General features: G+C 43.7%; 1 protein-coding gene across 1 annotated transcript in view; it reads right to left on the bottom strand.

The window, feature by feature from the left end:
- Positions 1-14552: 14552 nt before the first annotated feature.
- Positions 14553-18548, bottom strand: part of krtcap2 (keratinocyte associated protein 2) — a 303563-nt gene continuing 299567 nt past the window's right edge. Inside the window, exon 5 of the mRNA XM_078565988.1 lies at positions 14553-14719. Within this exon, the coding sequence (XP_078422114.1) occupies positions 14605-14719 (115 nt within the window). The 3' untranslated portion in view covers positions 14553-14604. The remainder of the gene's footprint in view (positions 14720-18548) is intronic.

Genomic DNA, 18548 nt, shown 5'->3' with positions numbered 1-18548 from the left:
GTTTGCTTGGGTTATTTAGGAGGCCAATATAAGCCTTGACAAACACATTACCTAGGATACCACTCTTGATGTCCAATGGAAATTCCTTGCACCATATTTCAAAATCAGATCAAATCTGGCTGAAACAGCTTACATGTGTGGTAGGAATAAAAACAAACTAATCTCTAAATGTAAACTAAGACAGCCCATTCTAAAGTATGTCAGACAGAAATACAAAATTAATCCTTCATCTAGATCTTAATGATGAGCTGTCCAGGATGAGTATAATCCTTCTATCTCTCCTTCAATTCATCAGAACCTTTTTTGAACTGTCTCTGATACACCAATGATTCTGAACAATTCAAATAATGAAGATATAAACCTTTGGCTGGAATTTTCCAACCCTGCTGGCACCAAGCATCATGGTGGGCCAGGGCGGGTGGAGGGGGTTGGGGGGGGGATGTGGGGCCAGTGGGAGACTATGGCAATAAGGCCAAAAATCAGTTTCACACTATCATGAAACCAGTTTGTGATCATCCACTCCACCTGTCAATGGCGGGCCAGGTTTCCTACTGCCGCACATAGGGAACCCAATTTCAATACTTTAACATCTCATTACAAGCCCTGCTCGCCAGAATCATCCCCCAATGCTGGATCATCCGGGCATGTCAGTATGATTGCACACTGATGTGTTGCACAGCTTTACGTAAGCAACATGCACCTGAGAAGCTGCACTTTGCTCGGGACTTCGAGGTTTGTTTGCCTACCTTGCTTTGGGCAGTGCTCACGATCATCAGCACCAGGCTTCACAGGCAGCACCACATCACTTTTAGGGTGCTCATGAGCAGGTCTACCTACCAGACCAGCCATAAGGCCAGAGTGGCTTTTCAATGGCTGAAGGGCTACAGCTTGTTTGGGGAAGTGGGGTACACCAGGGTGTGTGGGGACAAATGTTGATCTGCACAAGTAGCCTCAAGACGGTAAGGGCTGGGGAAGCAGTCTCCAGAGCAGATGAGGCCAGATGGAGATGTGAGGGTGCGTGTGAAAGAGTAAGTGGTGATGTCCCATGAGCTGGCAGTGAGTGAGATGCCGGTGACTGTGTGATGGACAGTCTTTTCATTCTGAGTGCAAACTCCCACCCACATTTCTGCATGGTAAACTGTATGTGAGTTTAGAGTGATGAGATGGTTCTCTTACCCTGGTGGTACGGATGAGATCATTCATCCTCTATCTGCACTGGATGGCTGACCTTTTTTGTGCAGTGTTGGCACTGGTCACCTCTGCCATTGCCTCCCAAGCTGGAGTGGTGAGACTGATGGGCCTCCACGGCATACTAAAGACATCCCAGGGATGCATCATTGAATTGTGGGGGCTGCACTCTTCCTGGCTTTTTGGGCCATGTCTTCACCAGGACAGTCCTGGGCTGCAAGCATTGAGAAGTGTGCACGCAACTGCTACTTAAATATGGCGGCCAGCATGAAGAAGCATGAGGTAACAGTGTGGCAGGCAAATCGGAGGCTGCCCACCAGTGAGGCAGCGTGTTTCCTGTGGCTGCATCATTAACGAGGTGGGAAGGGGACAATACGGCATGAATACCTAACGTTGTGGCCAAAGGGTAAAGTGTCTTTTTTCATGCCCTCTACCTCATTTAGTGCAAATCTGAGAGGAGTCCGCCCTTTGTCTTCACCAGGTAGGCAATAATTGGGGTGGGCAGGGGGGCAGAGAGAAAGCAGAGAGCAGAATACCAACCCATTATAGACCTTGCGCAATTTCCATTTCATTGAAATCAGTGTAATGGAAATTTGCCAGTATTATGATCTCCTTAGAGACCAATAACTTCTAAAAAGAAATTCAACCTTCCAGTTAATAGCTGAAAGGATGAAATGACACAATTTCATGTTTTAAGGCTTTTATTGTAACATAAGCCTAAAAGCACAATTGAATAAACACTATCTTTGTAGGCAATTTATACTTTAAACCACAAAACAGGATATTCCCCTTTTCCTTTTAGTGCAACCGAAAACACACTTCACAGATATACTTTACACAGTCCTTTAAGTGGACATTAGATTCCCCCGAACCAGTCCAAAGTGATTCTTAGCTCCCGAGGGTTTAACTTCTCATGAATTCAGTCTTTTCATTCTGAGTGCAAGCTCCCACCCACATTCCTGCATGGTGAACCATATCATCTTGCTACCTATTGCTGCTCTCCCCCTCTCAGATCCTGGCAGACTGACATTGTTTGTGTGTTTTCTGGGATACCTTAGACCCTTCCCCTCTCAAAGCCCATCTCCATGGCAATGTGAATCACATGGGCCTTGCATCCAGGCAGCTTATCAGCTATTCTTGAGACCCCAACTCACTTTTACCTTGCAAGTAAATAGACTGTTTACAACCCAAAATTCTCAACACTTTTCTGGGACTTTGGAGACTCATAGTTAATCTACTGTTAATGCACATGCTGCTTCCATAGTCTCCAAGTGTAAGCACCTTGCACCTTCTTCCAAGTAAAACAAGCTGTGCCCCTTTTAACCTTTAACAATCAAAGAATTTTAGTCAGACAGACTTCAGAACAAATCACATGACCCCCTTCATTTTGCTTTAAATTAAAGATCCAGTCCCAAAATATAACAATCTTATAAACCTCATAATTGTAGCATCACCTGCTCTGCTACATTACTGTCCATGTGATGAAGATAAAAATTGATTTCAAACATTTCTACATTTTTGTAGAAATAGGCAGTGACTATAGGGTACTTTTTTTGCGCAAGAAGAATATGAGGCATTGCTACATGTACATTATACTGGTCAAAGTTTGCTTGTATTTTTAAACTTCTGGGCTGGCTGCCTATTCTCCTTTTTGCATCCCTGTACATCTTTAAATTTCTATGTACATACAAGGCACAATGGGGCAACCACAAACATGTGTAGAAATTAAAATACCTAGACTTGACACTGTGCAACAGTTTCAACTTCCACCACAGAGTTTATTCCATGCTTGAGTCAAACTTTCATAAATTTATCAACTATTTATTATGACTCTTTTATCAGTTGTAAATTATATAGCACTCATATAGAATTGCTTTGATATTATTCACATAAGCACTTACTGGTATTGCACACTTGCGTGATAATATAAAGTGCAGAGCCCTTTTTCCAACAAGCCCACTTCCATAATTGTGCTCTATTCTTAAATGTTTAAAATGTTTACACTTCACGTGTTATGTAATAAGAATTATTTTTAGGTCTATACAATGGCCATCAGGAAATTCAGTGATTTCTTTTTCTAACATAAATAAATAATCATGCTAACTCTGTAACTCACTGATAAAGTAAGAATAATTTGGCTGAAGTTAACCTATAAACTCCATTCATTGGGGATGAGCTACCTCAGAAAATTCTTCAGCCATAATTTTAGTGGGGATTCAATGGAAATCCCATTGATGCCAAAGTTTTGGTTACAGAGTGAGAGACGTCCTCTTTTTTACCGCTCCTCATTTGTTTGTGGCTGAGGATTTGAATTTTAAAAGGAAGCTGTATAACCAATTTGGCATGTACTTGACTGTGTTCAGTTTGTAAGAATTAAGCCAGATAGACATTGAAGAGTTAAACATGTAAGGGATTAGTTTTATTGTATTAAAACCCACTCAATAAAAATATTCAAAATGTACAATACGTTCTACTGCCCACTAACATGCACAAACACACACTCAATCCGCAAGCATGCAGGAAAAAAATACAACTTTACTGAGTATCAGATGTTAAACTTGGCCAAGTTAAAGTGGAGATTAAAAATAAAGGGAAGTCAATAAAGATTCACTAATTTTATCCAGAGGCACTGGTTCTCAACTTAGGCAGTTACTTTTCACGTCCCTCTTTTTCTCCTGGAAGCGCTGTTGTAGAAATCCAAAGGCTTTTAGACAAGAGTCTCTGTCTATTGTAGAAATGTATGCACACTTTTAACTCAGCAAAACAGGTTCAAAACTTAAATGAACTTTGTAAAGGGAGAGAGAGAGAGAGAGAGAGAGACAGGGGTGAAAGACAGTCAATCTCTTCAGAAGATAGATTATCTCTGCCAAATCCCAAATTCAAGCATCCACATCAAAGGTGGTACCAAATGATCTCTCTTCATGTCAGTTGTATGTGCTAAGAGAGGTGATCAGCTCACGTCTGGCACAGCTCCTCTTTGCTGTTGTGATAGCTGAGGTGATTAATTTTTAGGGTAGAATTTTCCCCCCGTCAGGGGCGTTGTGTGGGGGTGGGCGCGGGCCCAATCAGCACCCCTGATCGGGTCCGCGCCACCATTTTACATGGGCGGGCCAATTAAGGCCCGTGTTAAGCGTAACACGCAACCGGAAGCACTGTGTGCTCCCTGTGTGGGTGGGGGTGGGGTCCCTCAGTCGGGAGTGTGCTCTTTCACACATGAGTGCGGAAGGGTGCAGAAATCTCCCTGAGGCACAAAGGTGCTTCAGGGAGATAAGTTTTAAGTTTTAAAAGTTTTAATAAAGAAAGAAAAAAATTTAAGACATGTCCCCTCATGTGACAGTGTCACATGAGCTGGGGCGTGTCAATGAATTTTATTAAAAATTTTTATTAAAATTTAAAAACCTACATGAAACCTCATCCCGCCCCTGGATGAGGTTTCATGATAAATGTGAAAGCCGCCTGGGCTCTTTGCCTGCCCCCCAACCTTAGGTTGGACAGGCAGCTCTGTTAATTATTTTAAGTGATGTGTAAATGGCCTTAATAGGCCTTTGACAGTTTGGTGGGTGTGCAGCCAACTCCGGTACGCGCCCGCCGAGCTGAAGATCTGAATGATGTGCGGTGACATCGGGACGCACGCCCGACGTAACCACGCGTCATTTTACGCGTTGGCGAGCAAGACCCGCCCCCGCACGCCAACCTGAAGATTCTGGCCTATGGGCAGAATTTTCCCGTTGGTGTGTGGGGGTGGGTCCCACACGCCCGTGCATAAAATGATGCGCGGTGAAGTCGGGTGAGTGTCCCAACGTCACTGCACGCCATCGCGATATTTCTTTGGGCGGGTGCACGATGATCTCCGATGCGCACCAGCCATTAATTAAGGGGCCACTTAAGGCCCTTGAGGCACCAATTGACGGTGATTTTTCGGCGCCCGTGCGATCTTTAGGTCGGCGCACGGGTGCAATGAGCAGGCAGGTAGGTCACATTTGTACAAACCTCATCCACGGGCGGGATAAGAGGGCTCAGTGGGGCCGTGAGTGTGCTCTGTCAAATATAGATTTTTCAAAGTTACTGATACTTGCCTGTGTGATCAGCAATACTTCAAAACGCATACCAGCTGCTTGGTCTGGATTCACAACCTTCAGGTCAGCACTCTGCAGTGAGGAATCTTTTTTGGGCCTGCAGGTTTCAGAGAGCCTTCCCTTAGCCTGGAAATGGGAGTTGACCTCTCCTCTGGAGGCACCTGCTCTGAGGAGGAAGAGAGGGCTAGAATGGGGAGGAGGCCAGGAGTGCACATTCAGCCTCCAGAGGAGTTACCTTTAGGAGGACAGGCGCAGGCACAAGGGGCGCAGGGCCAAGAGGTAGACCAAGGCGGAAGGGACTACAGAAGATGCCACTATCCTGCTGCCAGGGTATGCAGGCAGCGAAGCAGCGACCTCAATATGACTAAGGTGCAGTGCTAAAGGAGGCTCTGTCTCTCAAGGGAGACAGTCAACTATATCTGTCAGATAATTGGGCCTGAGATCTCCCCTAACTGTGTGGGTGGACACCCCATGCCAATGGCTCTGAAGGTCACAGCTGCCCTCAACTTCTATGCCTCTGGCTCCTTCCAGGGCTCGGTGGGTGATCTTTGCAGTGTCTCCCAATCAGCTGCCCACACTTGTGTCAAGCAGGTCACAGACGCTCTGTTCAGATGTCCATTGAGCTTCATCCACTTCCGTTGGGATCAGGCAAGCCAGACAGAGGCTTCGCGGCCATTGCTGGCTTCCCCCGTGTCCAGGATGCAATAGACTGCACACATGTGGCCATCAAGGCGCCAGCAGGTGAGCCTGGTGCCTTCGTCAACAGGAAGGGCTTCCACTCCATGAACATGCAGATAGTGTGTGATCACAGGATGCAGATTCTGCAAGTCTGTGCAAGGTACCCAGACAGCTCCCACGACGCCTACATCCTTAGACACTCCCAGGTGCCGGGGCTCTTCAGTGCTCCAGCCTGGCTGGATGGATGGCTGCTGGGTGACAAGGGCTATCCCCTCAGAAGGTGGCTCATGACGCCTCTCCGCCATCCAAGAACAGAAGCTGAGCAGCGGTACAATAGGAGCCACACCTCCACAAGTGCAGTGGTGGAGAGAGCGATTGGTCTTCTCAAGATGCACTTCCGATGCCTGGACCGCTCAGGAGAGCGCACTCAAGTGCCCCTCAGATTGTGTGTCACTGATAGTGGCTGCATGCTGCACTCCACACAATCTTGCGCTGGAAAGGGGGGTGCTGTGGACGATGAAGATGTAGATGCATTGGCTGTGGCTGCACACGATGAGTCCAGCAGTGAGTCCGAGGATGAGCACACACAGGGAAATGATGAGGGGGTAGACGCTGACTCGGGCATACTCCAGGGAGGCAGGGACACCCGGGAGGCATTAATCCAATGAACCTTCAGCTAGCACACCACATATGGACCTCCAGGACAAGCCTGGGCTGTGTGCTCCATATTCGAGACCTAAGTGCAAAATCTGCCTGGTTAGGAACATTAACTAAGGGCCAATGAGATACCAAATTAAGTTTATATAGCATATCTTTGTGACAACAATCATAGGGCTGGATTTTCCAGCCCCATCCGCTGTCAGGGTCATCCCATCCCGCCAAAAGTCAATGGGCCACCGAATTTCCTGCGGTGGGTCCCACCATGACAGGGTCAGAAAATCCGGGCCGTAATCTCCACTAAGGGCATTTTCATGGTGACAGTTACCTGTTAGGCATGAATGAAAGTCAACATCACAGAATGCAAAGTGTTGTTTAAAGTACCTGCCTGGATTTCGCAATGGTAATAATATTGAAATTGTTAGCAATTGCCATCATTGCTCCGCTGAAACTGACAGCAACTTGAGGAGTTCACACAGACACAGAATGAGGAAATCAGAAATCAAGAATTTGCTGTCACTGATTTGACGCACCTCCAGAGAAGACACTATTGAAGCCCCCTCAGAAAAAAAATCCGCGTATTTTTACGATAGTATTTTTTTAAATTTATTTATTTTTATTTAAGCTTCTATGTTAATCCAATGATCTTTGTTTCTATCTGCAAATTTGGGGTAAAAGTGTAGGGATTCCACACTTTTAACTTCCTATTCTGCTATCTATGAGAATTCTTCAATGTGATTGGCTGCTTAACCTGCTTGATAACATTGCTGCTATTGGACTCCTAGGGCAGGATTTTTAGGTTGGCGTGCAGGAAAGTTTGGCGGGCCCAGGAGCGGCTGGGGAATGGACCGCCGCCCACAATCGGCCCCCAGCCGCAATTGCACACTGGCTGACCAATTGACGGTCAGCCAGCGTGAAGCGTGTGCTGAAATGCTCAGCGCTGCTGGGGTGGGTGTTGGGAGGAGGGTGGGCACTGACGTAAGCGTGGGTGCAGGCGAGCACTGAATGAAAGTTCCCTGAAGGCAGAGAGCTGCCTCAGGGAGCTGAAGACTTCAAAACAATTAAAGAAAGATTTTAAAATCACAAAAACAATGTCCAAGCAGCACAATCAGTTACCTGAACATATACATGTTAAAAATTCTGTCCACAGATTTTTATTTTTCTTCCATTTAATAACAGAAACCTCATCCTGCCCTTGGATGAGGTTTCATCAAAAATGCAAAGTCCGCCTGGCAGATTCGCCCGTCCACCAATCATAAGGTTGGACAGACCACGAAAAATCGGGGACAATTGGAACTTTAACGACTTTAATTGTCTTCTTAATTGTCGGCTTCTGACATTCGCGCGCACCCACCGACCAAAATATCATGTGAATGTGGGATGACATCGGGACGCTCACCCGACGTCATCTCGTGCGATTTTGTGTCTGATTGGGTCAGACGCCTGCCTGCATGCTGACCTAAAAATTCTGCCCCTAGAGAATCCCCTTCTTTTGGCTCCAGGTTTAAACTGCCGTTCATTGTGAACAGGGAAGTCAGCACCACAGAGATCGCTAGATCTTTGTGGGCAGCCTACTTCGAGGTCAGTGGTGAGCACTGTTTCTTTACTGCTTACCGTAAAATCTAGCCCATTGTTTAAAATCAAATATCCTTATACATGATGTATAATCGAATAGGACAGGGGATCAGTGAATCTCTGAGTCATCAGGATTTTCTGATTTATAGAACTGAAATAGTGCTCCATTATTCCCTGTTGATATCCTCTAAGTCCCACTCTATTTTCTACAGGGTATTTGATTGTGTTCAATCACAAAGCAAAAAAAAAAAACATGAACTTACATTATTTGTTTTATCCAGTTAGAAATGAACACGAAGAAACACCATTTAACAGAGTAAGTGATTCTACAAAAAATGTTGCATTTGTCAACAGAATTATTCTAATAACATGTCACAGTAAAGGAGTGAAGTGTTCCCATGTGAAATATATTAGGCAAGTCAAAAGCCATGGGCTGGACTGAAGTAGGTCATCACAGAAAAATAAATGCCAGTAATGACTCACTTTTCCTCCATAATCAGTTAATGGCGACAGAGTAAGATAAAATTTATTTGATTAAATTTTAGTCCAGGACCCTTACCGTTGTTTTGGAGAACCCATTTCTCGATTCCGATTATTTAAAATTGGAACCATTTTTGTGAAGTTAAGTTTTGTTTTTCTTCCAAAGGAATATAGAATTTTCTGCAGAGTTCAAATGAAACTTTATTGGAGACAATGGGGGAATTTTTACATGATTAATTTGTGCGTTTAGGTGCGGCTGCGAGGTGAAATCCTGGAAAAATGCTACATGTCATGATGCCTGCCCCAACCCACTGACTTCCGTATTCACTGCAGTCCGTTAGGCTGCATGGACACAAACAGAAGAGGCAGACTTTCAATTTCAATGTGGTGTTCGCTAAATCAGTGATATTGACATAGGTTTTGAAATTTAACTTTGGATCCACAGGTTTCCTGGGGTTCCTGAAACTCACCAGTGAAAACAAGGCAAAGACGCAGCAGCAATTGAGGAGGATAAAGACCTGACTGGGAAATGCGCTATAATATACTCACATCTGCTTTCCTGCTTGCTTTTGTGAAAGTGTTCGCAGTATTTGATGTTGAGAGATCACTTTACACACTTTGGAGGTGTCATCTACACTTTGGATATTTGGTGGTCTGATGTGCACTTTGGAACACTGATCCACCAGATCAGAGTTGGTGCCACTATGCTGGTATTCCAGAGACCCGGGGTAATGCTCTGGTTTCGAATCCCACCACGGCAGATGGTGAAATTTGAATGCAATTTTAAAAATCTGGAATAAAAAATCTGATGATGACCACAAATCCATTGCTGATTGTCATAAAAGCCCATCTGGTCCATTAATGCCCTTTAGGGAAGGAAATCTGCTGCCCTTGCTGGTCTGACCTAATGTGACTCCAGACCCACAGCAATGTGGTTGACTCTTAAATACCCTCTGAATAAGGGCAATTAGGGATGGGCAATAAAGGCTGGCCTAGCCAGTGACTTGAACATCCCATGAACAAATAATAGAAAAAAATTATGACCAAGGCGACCATCAGCAGGAACATCAGGACCTGAACCATCATAGGCTGTTCTTCACAGACCTACAGCTCCACAGGAGAGAAGAGTTCAGCAGAGAGGTGCATCTCGCGTGAGCCATATACAGCACACAGACTGAGGATAAGCTTCCTCGACATGTTTGAACATCAGTATTTCAGGAGGCTCAAGGTGGTGGCAGACATTTGCAGCCTGCTGGAACAAAACCTGCTGCCTACTGGACCTGGTGGCCATGTTTTACCAGTGGCTATCAAAGTCATCAATGCCTTCAACTTTTTTTGCCTTTGAATTCTTCCAGGACAGAAACATTTGCAGGATCTCCCAGTTGGAAGCACACAAATGCATAAAACAGATGGCTGATAGATTGCTTGACAGGGTAGGTGATTATGTCAACTTTTCCTGCCCTTGATGATGCCAGTCAGAATGGATGGGTGCTCAGGTATGTGGCCCTGGTTGGCTTCCCACAGGTGCTGGGTGTCATTGATTGCACACATGTGCCAGTTAAAGCACCTAAAAATTATGCAGGAGTGTTTGTCAGCCAGAAGGGCATCCAGTCCGTCATTGTGCAGCTGGTGTGCAACTAGAAAATGATATTTATGCAGGTATGTGTAAGACTCCCAGGCAGCTGCCATGATGCTTTTGCCCTACAGCAATCCACCCTCCCTGATTGCTCTTCACATCTGGAAGAAGAGTTACCAGCTGGCTGCTTGGAAACAAGGGATACCAATTAAAATGTAGCTGGTGACATCTCTCAGAAGTACAAGGAGTGAGGCCCAGGAGTGTTACAATCAATGCCTTATTGCCAAATGTGTCATCAAACAAGCAACTGGCTTGCTAAAGGTGCACCTCAGGTGCTTGGACAAATCTGGTGTCACCCTTCAGTACGGGTCAGCCAGTTTCCAGAATGGTTGTGATGTGCTGCCATCCAAATATTCCACCTCCCATATAGGTTGAATGAGAGACTCTGGAATATGTTGAACACTTCCCATTCATTGACAGCTACCTCCCTCAAAAGACCACCATTGAAATGAAAGTCACCGTAGTCCTAGAGGACCATAGGCTGCTCTCTCATTATGGGGAGATGACTGGTGGTGAGTTTAACCAGAGGGTCATCACACCTCAGGCAAGGGACAAGGTTGAGAAGGCGGGGCCTTCATGGATGACCTCAGCCAGTATGGAAATTGAATCTGCGCTGTTGGCATCACTCTGCATCACAAACCAGCCAACTGAGCTAACTGACGAGGAGGATAGCTAACACTGTATCAGCTCAGCCTTCTACAAACTACGGAAGTGAGGGTTTGACAACAAATTCCTCTGCAAGTCAACATAAGCCCTGTTGTACAGAAGAATTGTCATCACCTCACTCCTGTACTGCAGTGAGAGCTGCATAGACAGAGGGATGAGTGGGCCTGCAGAGTAAGTTAGTGTTTTTTTCACTTTGTGTTCATGAGGTGTGACAATCACAAGCAAGGCTAACTCCATCCCTATTTGCTCTTGAAAAGGTGATGTTGAGCAGTTTCTTAAGTCCTTAACAACAACGTACACTCACAGTGCTGTTAGCAAGGTGTTTCCAGGATTTTGACCCAGTGATGGTGAATGAGCAGCAATATATTTCCAAGGCAGGATGGTGTCATTGGAGGGGAACTTGCAGGTGGTGGGGTTCCCATGAGTCCACAGTTCCATCCATTCTTTAGTGACAAACTAAAACAAAATTGGCCTTGACTGTCATATATTGAATAACTGGTTATTCACCATTATGCTTCAGTTCCACCTCTGTGCATGATCAAACTGACACTGGCACTGTTATTGTGTGCAGCTTGGGTCATTATTTGCCTTGCTTCAATCAGAATTATTTTGAGCGGATAAAACACCAAACTGTTTATGAACAATTTTTACATAAATGAAACATATTTTTTGCAACATGGCCACATACCCACTGGCAATGTGTCCATGAGTACACCATGACAGATATTCCTTTCAGTGCAGAATTGCTTTTGATGGTTCTCTCAATTGTCCGTTGTAACTTAGCAGAAACCCCGGAGAAATGGGTTAAACAGCTATTTATCTTGGGTTTTCATCAATCTTCCACTGAAGTTACAGAGGGTATCAGGACAACCCACCACAGAGATTCCAGGTGTTCAAGTTTTTGTCACACATTGCAATATACACGGGTTACCCTGTCAAGTCTTGTTCATTAGGAGCATCACTCATTCTTTTTGGTTTGGAAATATCATACCTCAAAGCTTAAACAGGTTTACAATTAGTTTCAGTCTTGTAACCATATATCACACTCTTGTTACTTTCCAAATGTTGCTATCCATGTACCACAGAGCATGTGTTTGCATTCATTGGAGAGGAGCCAGGATGCGTTGAATTGTCACTTGTCTATCCATAACCAACTTTTGTCTTTCAGTTGTGGCTACTTAATGCACACATGCTACCTTTTGCTTCCTTAGGTGTTAGACTTCACCTTATTGACACATTTGTGTAATTAATGAGGCTTAAGTTATCAAATTGTACTGTACATAAGTTTAGTGATAGAAAGTCTTAATTTATTTGTATTATTGGAATGTTGTTAAGTCTTTAAGTTGACATCTCTTTAAGAGTAAGATACTGCAATGTAGTTTTAAGGAGAAAAAACACAGGAGTGAGCTGAGGTTGTAGTTGGGACACATGTTGCATTTGGGCTCCAGTGAGTCCAGTATCATCAGTAAACAGAAGCCAAAACTGGGATACTGACTGGTTAAAAGAGTTACCTGAGGACTAGAATTATAAGAAAAGGGTGCCAGTCAAGGTTAGTTTGTTGTAGGGAAGCCATAGTGTCACGAAAATATAATAATTCTCATAATAATATTGTGATTTATTGTAAAAGTAGGTTAATATTGGGGTTTGGATAGTTTCTGTGTGTGTGTATGGGGAGAATTTAATTGAGTTGGAGACAGCTAGTCTGGAAACTTTGACTCATCAAAAGAAGCTAGGTTTGAAACGCTAAATACATAAACATGGCTGAAGTTTTAGAAGTGAGGTGAGGAGAATTTGCATTTCTAGATAAATTAAGGTAGTTTTAATTTTAAAGAGATGGTAGGATGTTACACCAAGCCAGGGAAGCTAGGCCAAGCAGTGTGTTTATTTTGCCCTAAGGTTATGATGATATTAGCACCATGCAATAATTTGTATTACAAGGAAGGTAAAGTTCCAAAGACATATGGGAACAATGGAATTTGCATTAAAAGGGAGAAACATGTATAAAGGAGATTGAGACTATGTGTCAGAGAGAAGGCTTAACAAGGTCTACCAGAAGCGTGAAAAGCCTCCAGTATTTGTGCCTCAAACCTGCTGCTCACAGAAACTGAAGCTGGGAAAAGCCATTTTGAACTCTAATGTCTAGAGTATTGTTTTGACTTGCCTGGATCAGTTTAAATCTATTCTTTACCATTGCCTTAATGGGGGTGTAACTGGAAGACAGCTTAATTAGGGATTTTAGGAGTTATTATAATAGTAATTTGTAGGTCTATGTATGTGCTTAAAATCTTTTTCTTTGTTAATAAATGTTTAATGTAGTTTTGTAAAAAAAAATCTCTAGAGTCTTGTGTAGATTTCTTACTACTGAATTCAGGGCTTGCATTTCGAAATAAACTACAAATTGTAAAATCGTTGTGTCCGTGTGATCAAGTTTCCCTCATGGGTTTGATCCACCTGGCACATATCATCTGCCATGTCATAACGCATAGTACTTCTCTTGGTCAAGAATTGTAATTATGAGTGTAAATTGAGGTTAGGTAGATGTAGGGAAGCGATAAGCCCATTTCCCATTGGTCAGAAGTTACACATATTTGGGAGAAGTTATTATTTGTATTTACACAGATGCTCAGACTTGGGCTGAATATTGCAAAAGCGGCCTGCAAAATAGGGGAGCAGCATTGGGATAGTTACATTTGCCAGGGTGTAGCATTAGTCTCAAGGGACTTTCTGAAATGGGAATTTTGCTCAGAGAGAGTTAAGAGTTAGTAGTTATGCCAGTTGACAGGCAAGGTTTAGGGTTGACTGCAAAAAACCTACAAGTGACTATAGGTTTGGGATTTGCTTCCATAGGAAGTCCAAGGTATCAGTGTTAGATTGGTATTGGAATTCAGTACTAGGGCTAGAAGCTTTAAGAAGGAAGTGAAAATGAAAATTGCCTTCAGCACTCAGCAGCAATTGTAGAGAGAGACAGAATAGGCATTCAGCAAGTGGCGGTGAAATATAGACTGGGAAATTAGAGTTCAAGTCTTAAAGCTGCAAAGGGGTTTTTGTATGTATATTAGATTTAAATTGACTAAGGTGGAATCTTCAAGATTTTGACAGTCAGGAGACCCCAGAAGTTCCAGGAAACAAGAAAAGAAGGCGCCAGTAGTCCTGGGAACAATGGGAAAGACAGTGTAACATGCCATGCCTTGACCAGTGACATGTTAAGTATTAATCTTTGTTGTCCAATGAACCTTGTTAAATTTGCATTCTAAATTAGTGATTGTCTTTGTTGCCAATAAGGTTATTTCCTGACAAGAATTTTCTTACTCTAGGGTTAGTATAGAGTTCAAATCCCATCACAGAGTTTACCTAAGTGCAGCTAATTATCATATAGAATTGGATATAAATTGAGCTCCTGACTTTTGTCCCCAGACAAGACAGAAATTCAGATTAGAATTTTGAATGCTTAAACATTTGTTATTAATATCACACAAAAGGTTTCAATTTATGGTTTCCTACAGCTGCTGGCCCACTCCTGTCAACAATAAGTTCCCCTTTCTATTTCCTACTTCATGTACATTTGAAAAAAAAATGTTTACCACATTAGATTTAGATGCTGTGAATATTTTTATTGACACTGTACTTCACAAAAAATGTTGGCTTGCTTCAGGTCTTCTTCCTTCTTTTAAGCACTTTTGTCACATCTGGATGTTCTGAAATGTGATAAATTTTCCTGGAAAGATTGTTGATGAAGTGCAGTCCCACCAAAGAGAAAACTAAACTGGAAAAAGAAAAGTTATCATTTAAAATACAAAAGTTCTGTTCATTAATTACACTTCATACACACTGCATTCCAATGGATTTAGATACGGATGAGATTTTACTATGTTTGTAAGATGCGGTAAGATGCCTTATTACACTGCTAATGTGAACTATTTTCTCCTTAACATAAACATTGTCAAATCAAAGAGTCAAATGTAATTCTGTTGAACTCACACCTCTCAGTGCAGATGGGGGATTAGTAAAACATCATTAACATTCCAGACACTTGTTTATTTGACTACAGAATGGCGATTAAGTTCAAGTACAAGAGTTGGTCATTAGCTGTAACGGCTGAATGTGTAAATGGTGTATCTAATTTCATCGTGGGAATTTGATACCAGCAAATCAAATCACCAGTACTTAAGAAAACACAAGGCTGCTAAACCAGCATTACAAAGCAGCTAAAACAAAGAGAAAAGAATGTTCTTGAGTTGAATACAGAAACCCTTTTGGGAAAGAGGGAGTTACTTTAGTCTTTTTTCACATACATGCTATTCATGTAAATTGCTATTAAATCTTTCATCTCTCAGCTGTATCGTCAGACTTCCTCATAAACTTGAGTCACCTTTAAGTGGCTCTTACATTTACCATAACATCTTCTTTCCATGCAAGGACTCTAGAGTAATGGAATTTCCTCAGGATTTTCATCAGCATAACTACAATCTCTTGACCTTAAGCAAGTCTGCTTTGTTCATCAGTCGAGGGTACAAATCACTTGCAGTGTGAAGGTTGTGCCTTGTTAAATTTCAATTTTATCTCAATCCATGTAATATACTTAGTATGTTTCACTGTATAATTCCTGATATATTTCCAGTGTACTTAGAGGCTAAAGGTTAAGTTATGAGAATATGTGAAGAGGTTTTTTTTAAACAGAATTTAATCTAAATTTATATTATTTCCAATTAAATGGACCAAATTGTATAATTATTATAAATGCTGTGGTGGGAGAAAATTCCTGGGATGTTGTGACTGATGCAAAACATCCATTGGTGCCTGTGCGTCAAGGGAAAAACTAAGGCCTGGATCTTTTTGCAGAACACATAATAAAAATAACTCAAACCTGTACATTCGGACAGCTGCTTTCAGTTCGACCTTTTGACAGTTTACTTATGACCTGATGATGTCACAGATCTCGCCTATGGTGGTGGTTAGGGTGGAGGTTGGGTGGGGGGTGGCGAGGTGAGGTGGTCACACAGTACACTGTGTACAAAAGAAATCTACCAGCATCTATATAAATCTGGGGGATACTCTGTAGTTTGCAGTATGGTGAACATATTCACAGGGGGAAATGGGAAATAATAATTTACAAATAGGTTAAAATGGCTTTGCTAATTTTGACTGGAAAGTAGGTGTGAATCAAAAGGAGTAAAAACAGAAAATACTGGAAAAACTCAGCAGGGCTGGCAGCATCTGTGGAGAGAGAAACAGAGTTAACATTTCGGGTCCATATGACTAGAGCTCTGAAGGAGTCATACAGACCCGAAACGTTAACTCTGTTCCTCTTTACACAGATGCTGCCAGACCTGCTGCGTTTTTCCAGCATTTTCTGTTTCTTATTTCAAATTTTCAGCATCCGCAGAATTTTGCTTGAATTGAAAGGAGCGTCCTTTTCTTAGACTGTGCTAATGAACTATTCATCCATGTTTGGCATTGATCTGAGGCTCACCAATCCTCCAAAAATGAATGAACAAACATCACTGGAATGTGAGAATAATGTCAATCTTTATAACAACTAACAACATCCCTCATGCATTAGAGTGTCTCAGGACGTTCAACGATGAGGACAAAGAAGCTACCAAGTGGCGATGGGTAAATGGGAAGAAATCAAAGTCCAAATAAGATTTTTGGTAGGGGTGAGATAAGTAGCGAGGTGGATTGGCTGTTGAAGGATCAGCCACTGATGGTAAAATGGAGGGAGTGATGAATAAGCAGTATATCAGAGTTGGAGAGTATAAGGGTATCTGCGGAATACATACAGTTAGAGAAAATGTTGAGATAGAAAGGGGTAAGGCAATGAACATATTTGGAAACAAGGATAGGACCTTGGAATTGATTTGTTGAGGGACAGAGCCAGTGGAGCTTGACAAGGGCAGGTTAATAAAACCGCCACATTAATTATCAATTCTCAGGAAACACGCCCTTCCCACGGCGGGCGGGCTCTCATTCGCCCACCATGCCATCACCTCGCCGCTTCATCACTCCAGGTGCCATATTTAAAGTGGAGCCGTGCACACACCTCTCAGAGCTGCCAGCCCAGGACTGCTGCAAAGAAGACATGGCCCCGAAAGGTGAAAAGACTGCAGCTCCCAGGTTCACTGATGTGTCCCGCAGCGCCTTTTGTACACAGTGGAGGTTTGTAGTGATGTCCTTTACACCCACTTTGGCCGCAGGATGGGCAGCGTCACTGATCCGTCTTGGGAGGCGGTGGCAACAGTGGTCAGCGCCAACGCCCTGCAAAAGAGGGCAGCCACCCAGTGCAGAAAGAGGATGAATGATCTCCTCCGTTACCCCAGGGTAAGTTACTCGTCTCACCACTCTCAACTCATACACTCACAAACCCATCACACATCCACAGGGACCTCAGTCACTCAAGGGATATCACCATTCACTCTTGCACACACACCTTCATTGTCCTCATCCTGTCCATGGGGCCACTCACCACTCACACATGCCAGGCATACTTATCTGGCCTGGCAGGTATCCTGCTTACACTCTCTCTATCTGTATTCATGCAGGACAAGTTGGCACACAACAAGAGGGAGGGATCTCAGACCAGTGGAGGAATGCCTGAAATTAAGGTCCTCAATGGCTTTGAAAACAGAGCCATCCAGCTGGCCGGCGAAGATCTGTAACATTCCTGTGCTGACAGTGAGGTCGGCGGTGTTCTACCAAGTGAGGGCCCAGCAGTGCAGCATTCATCAGACAACCATGTTGTGCATGATGTGTCCTGTTTCACATGCATTAATTATCTGTCCTTGCTTTCGCAGGCACATCTGGAAGACAGCCGACAGAGCCCATCACCCAGGGCTCCTGATCAAGCTCCGAAGAAACCTCTAAAGAGGAATCTGAAGGCATCCTCCATGAAGTCCCCTCGCAGCTCTCACCCACACCCTCCACCAATGCAGAGACACACACCTTGGTGGGACCTAGCTTTACAGTAGACTTGGGATCACAATCTGGTGAGCACATTGCACTGTCTGATCCACAGCAGGTAACAGCAGGTACTTCCCAGGTGTCTGGCACTCAGAGGACTGCTGGAGGTCAGACATTTGCTGAGTCTGAGTCAGATGACAAGCCTCTGGACTTGTCATGTGACAGTTGCTGGCACTGCAAAGGCATGCTCGGGAACATCAGGAAGCACCCCTCAGATTGCAAGGCACAATGGAAGAGTTCGTCTGCCTTCAGGCTGAGGTGACAGCGCTGGCATGCCAACTCACTAAGGTCAACACTGGTAAGATGGCAGCTGCCATGGAGACCTTGGTCCAGGATGTCGCTCCTCCACTGCTGCATGGACTGAATTCCATCATTCACGCCATTATGGGTCTCAAACAGTGTGTACTTGACAGGGGTGTGGTGCAGCTTGATCTCACTGCAGCTACCCCTTCTCCTCGAGGAGTCAGCCAGGGGCCTGTGGGCACCCAGAGGGAGGAGACCATAAGAATATAAGATGTAGGAGCGGAAGTAGGCCATTTGGCCCGTCGAGTCTGCTCCGCCATTCAATGAGATCTTGGCTGATCTGGTAGTCCTCAACTCCACTTTCCTGCTTTTTCCCGTTACCCTTGATTTCC

The sequence above is a fragment of the Cetorhinus maximus genome, chromosome 2, assembly GCF_964194155.1.
Source record: "Cetorhinus maximus chromosome 2, sCetMax3.hap1.1, whole genome shotgun sequence".
NCBI classification, from domain to species: Eukaryota; Metazoa; Chordata; class Chondrichthyes; order Lamniformes; family Cetorhinidae; genus Cetorhinus; species Cetorhinus maximus.
The sequence above is the reverse complement of the archived record's forward strand: the minus strand, read 5'-3'. Positions and strand labels throughout refer to the sequence as shown.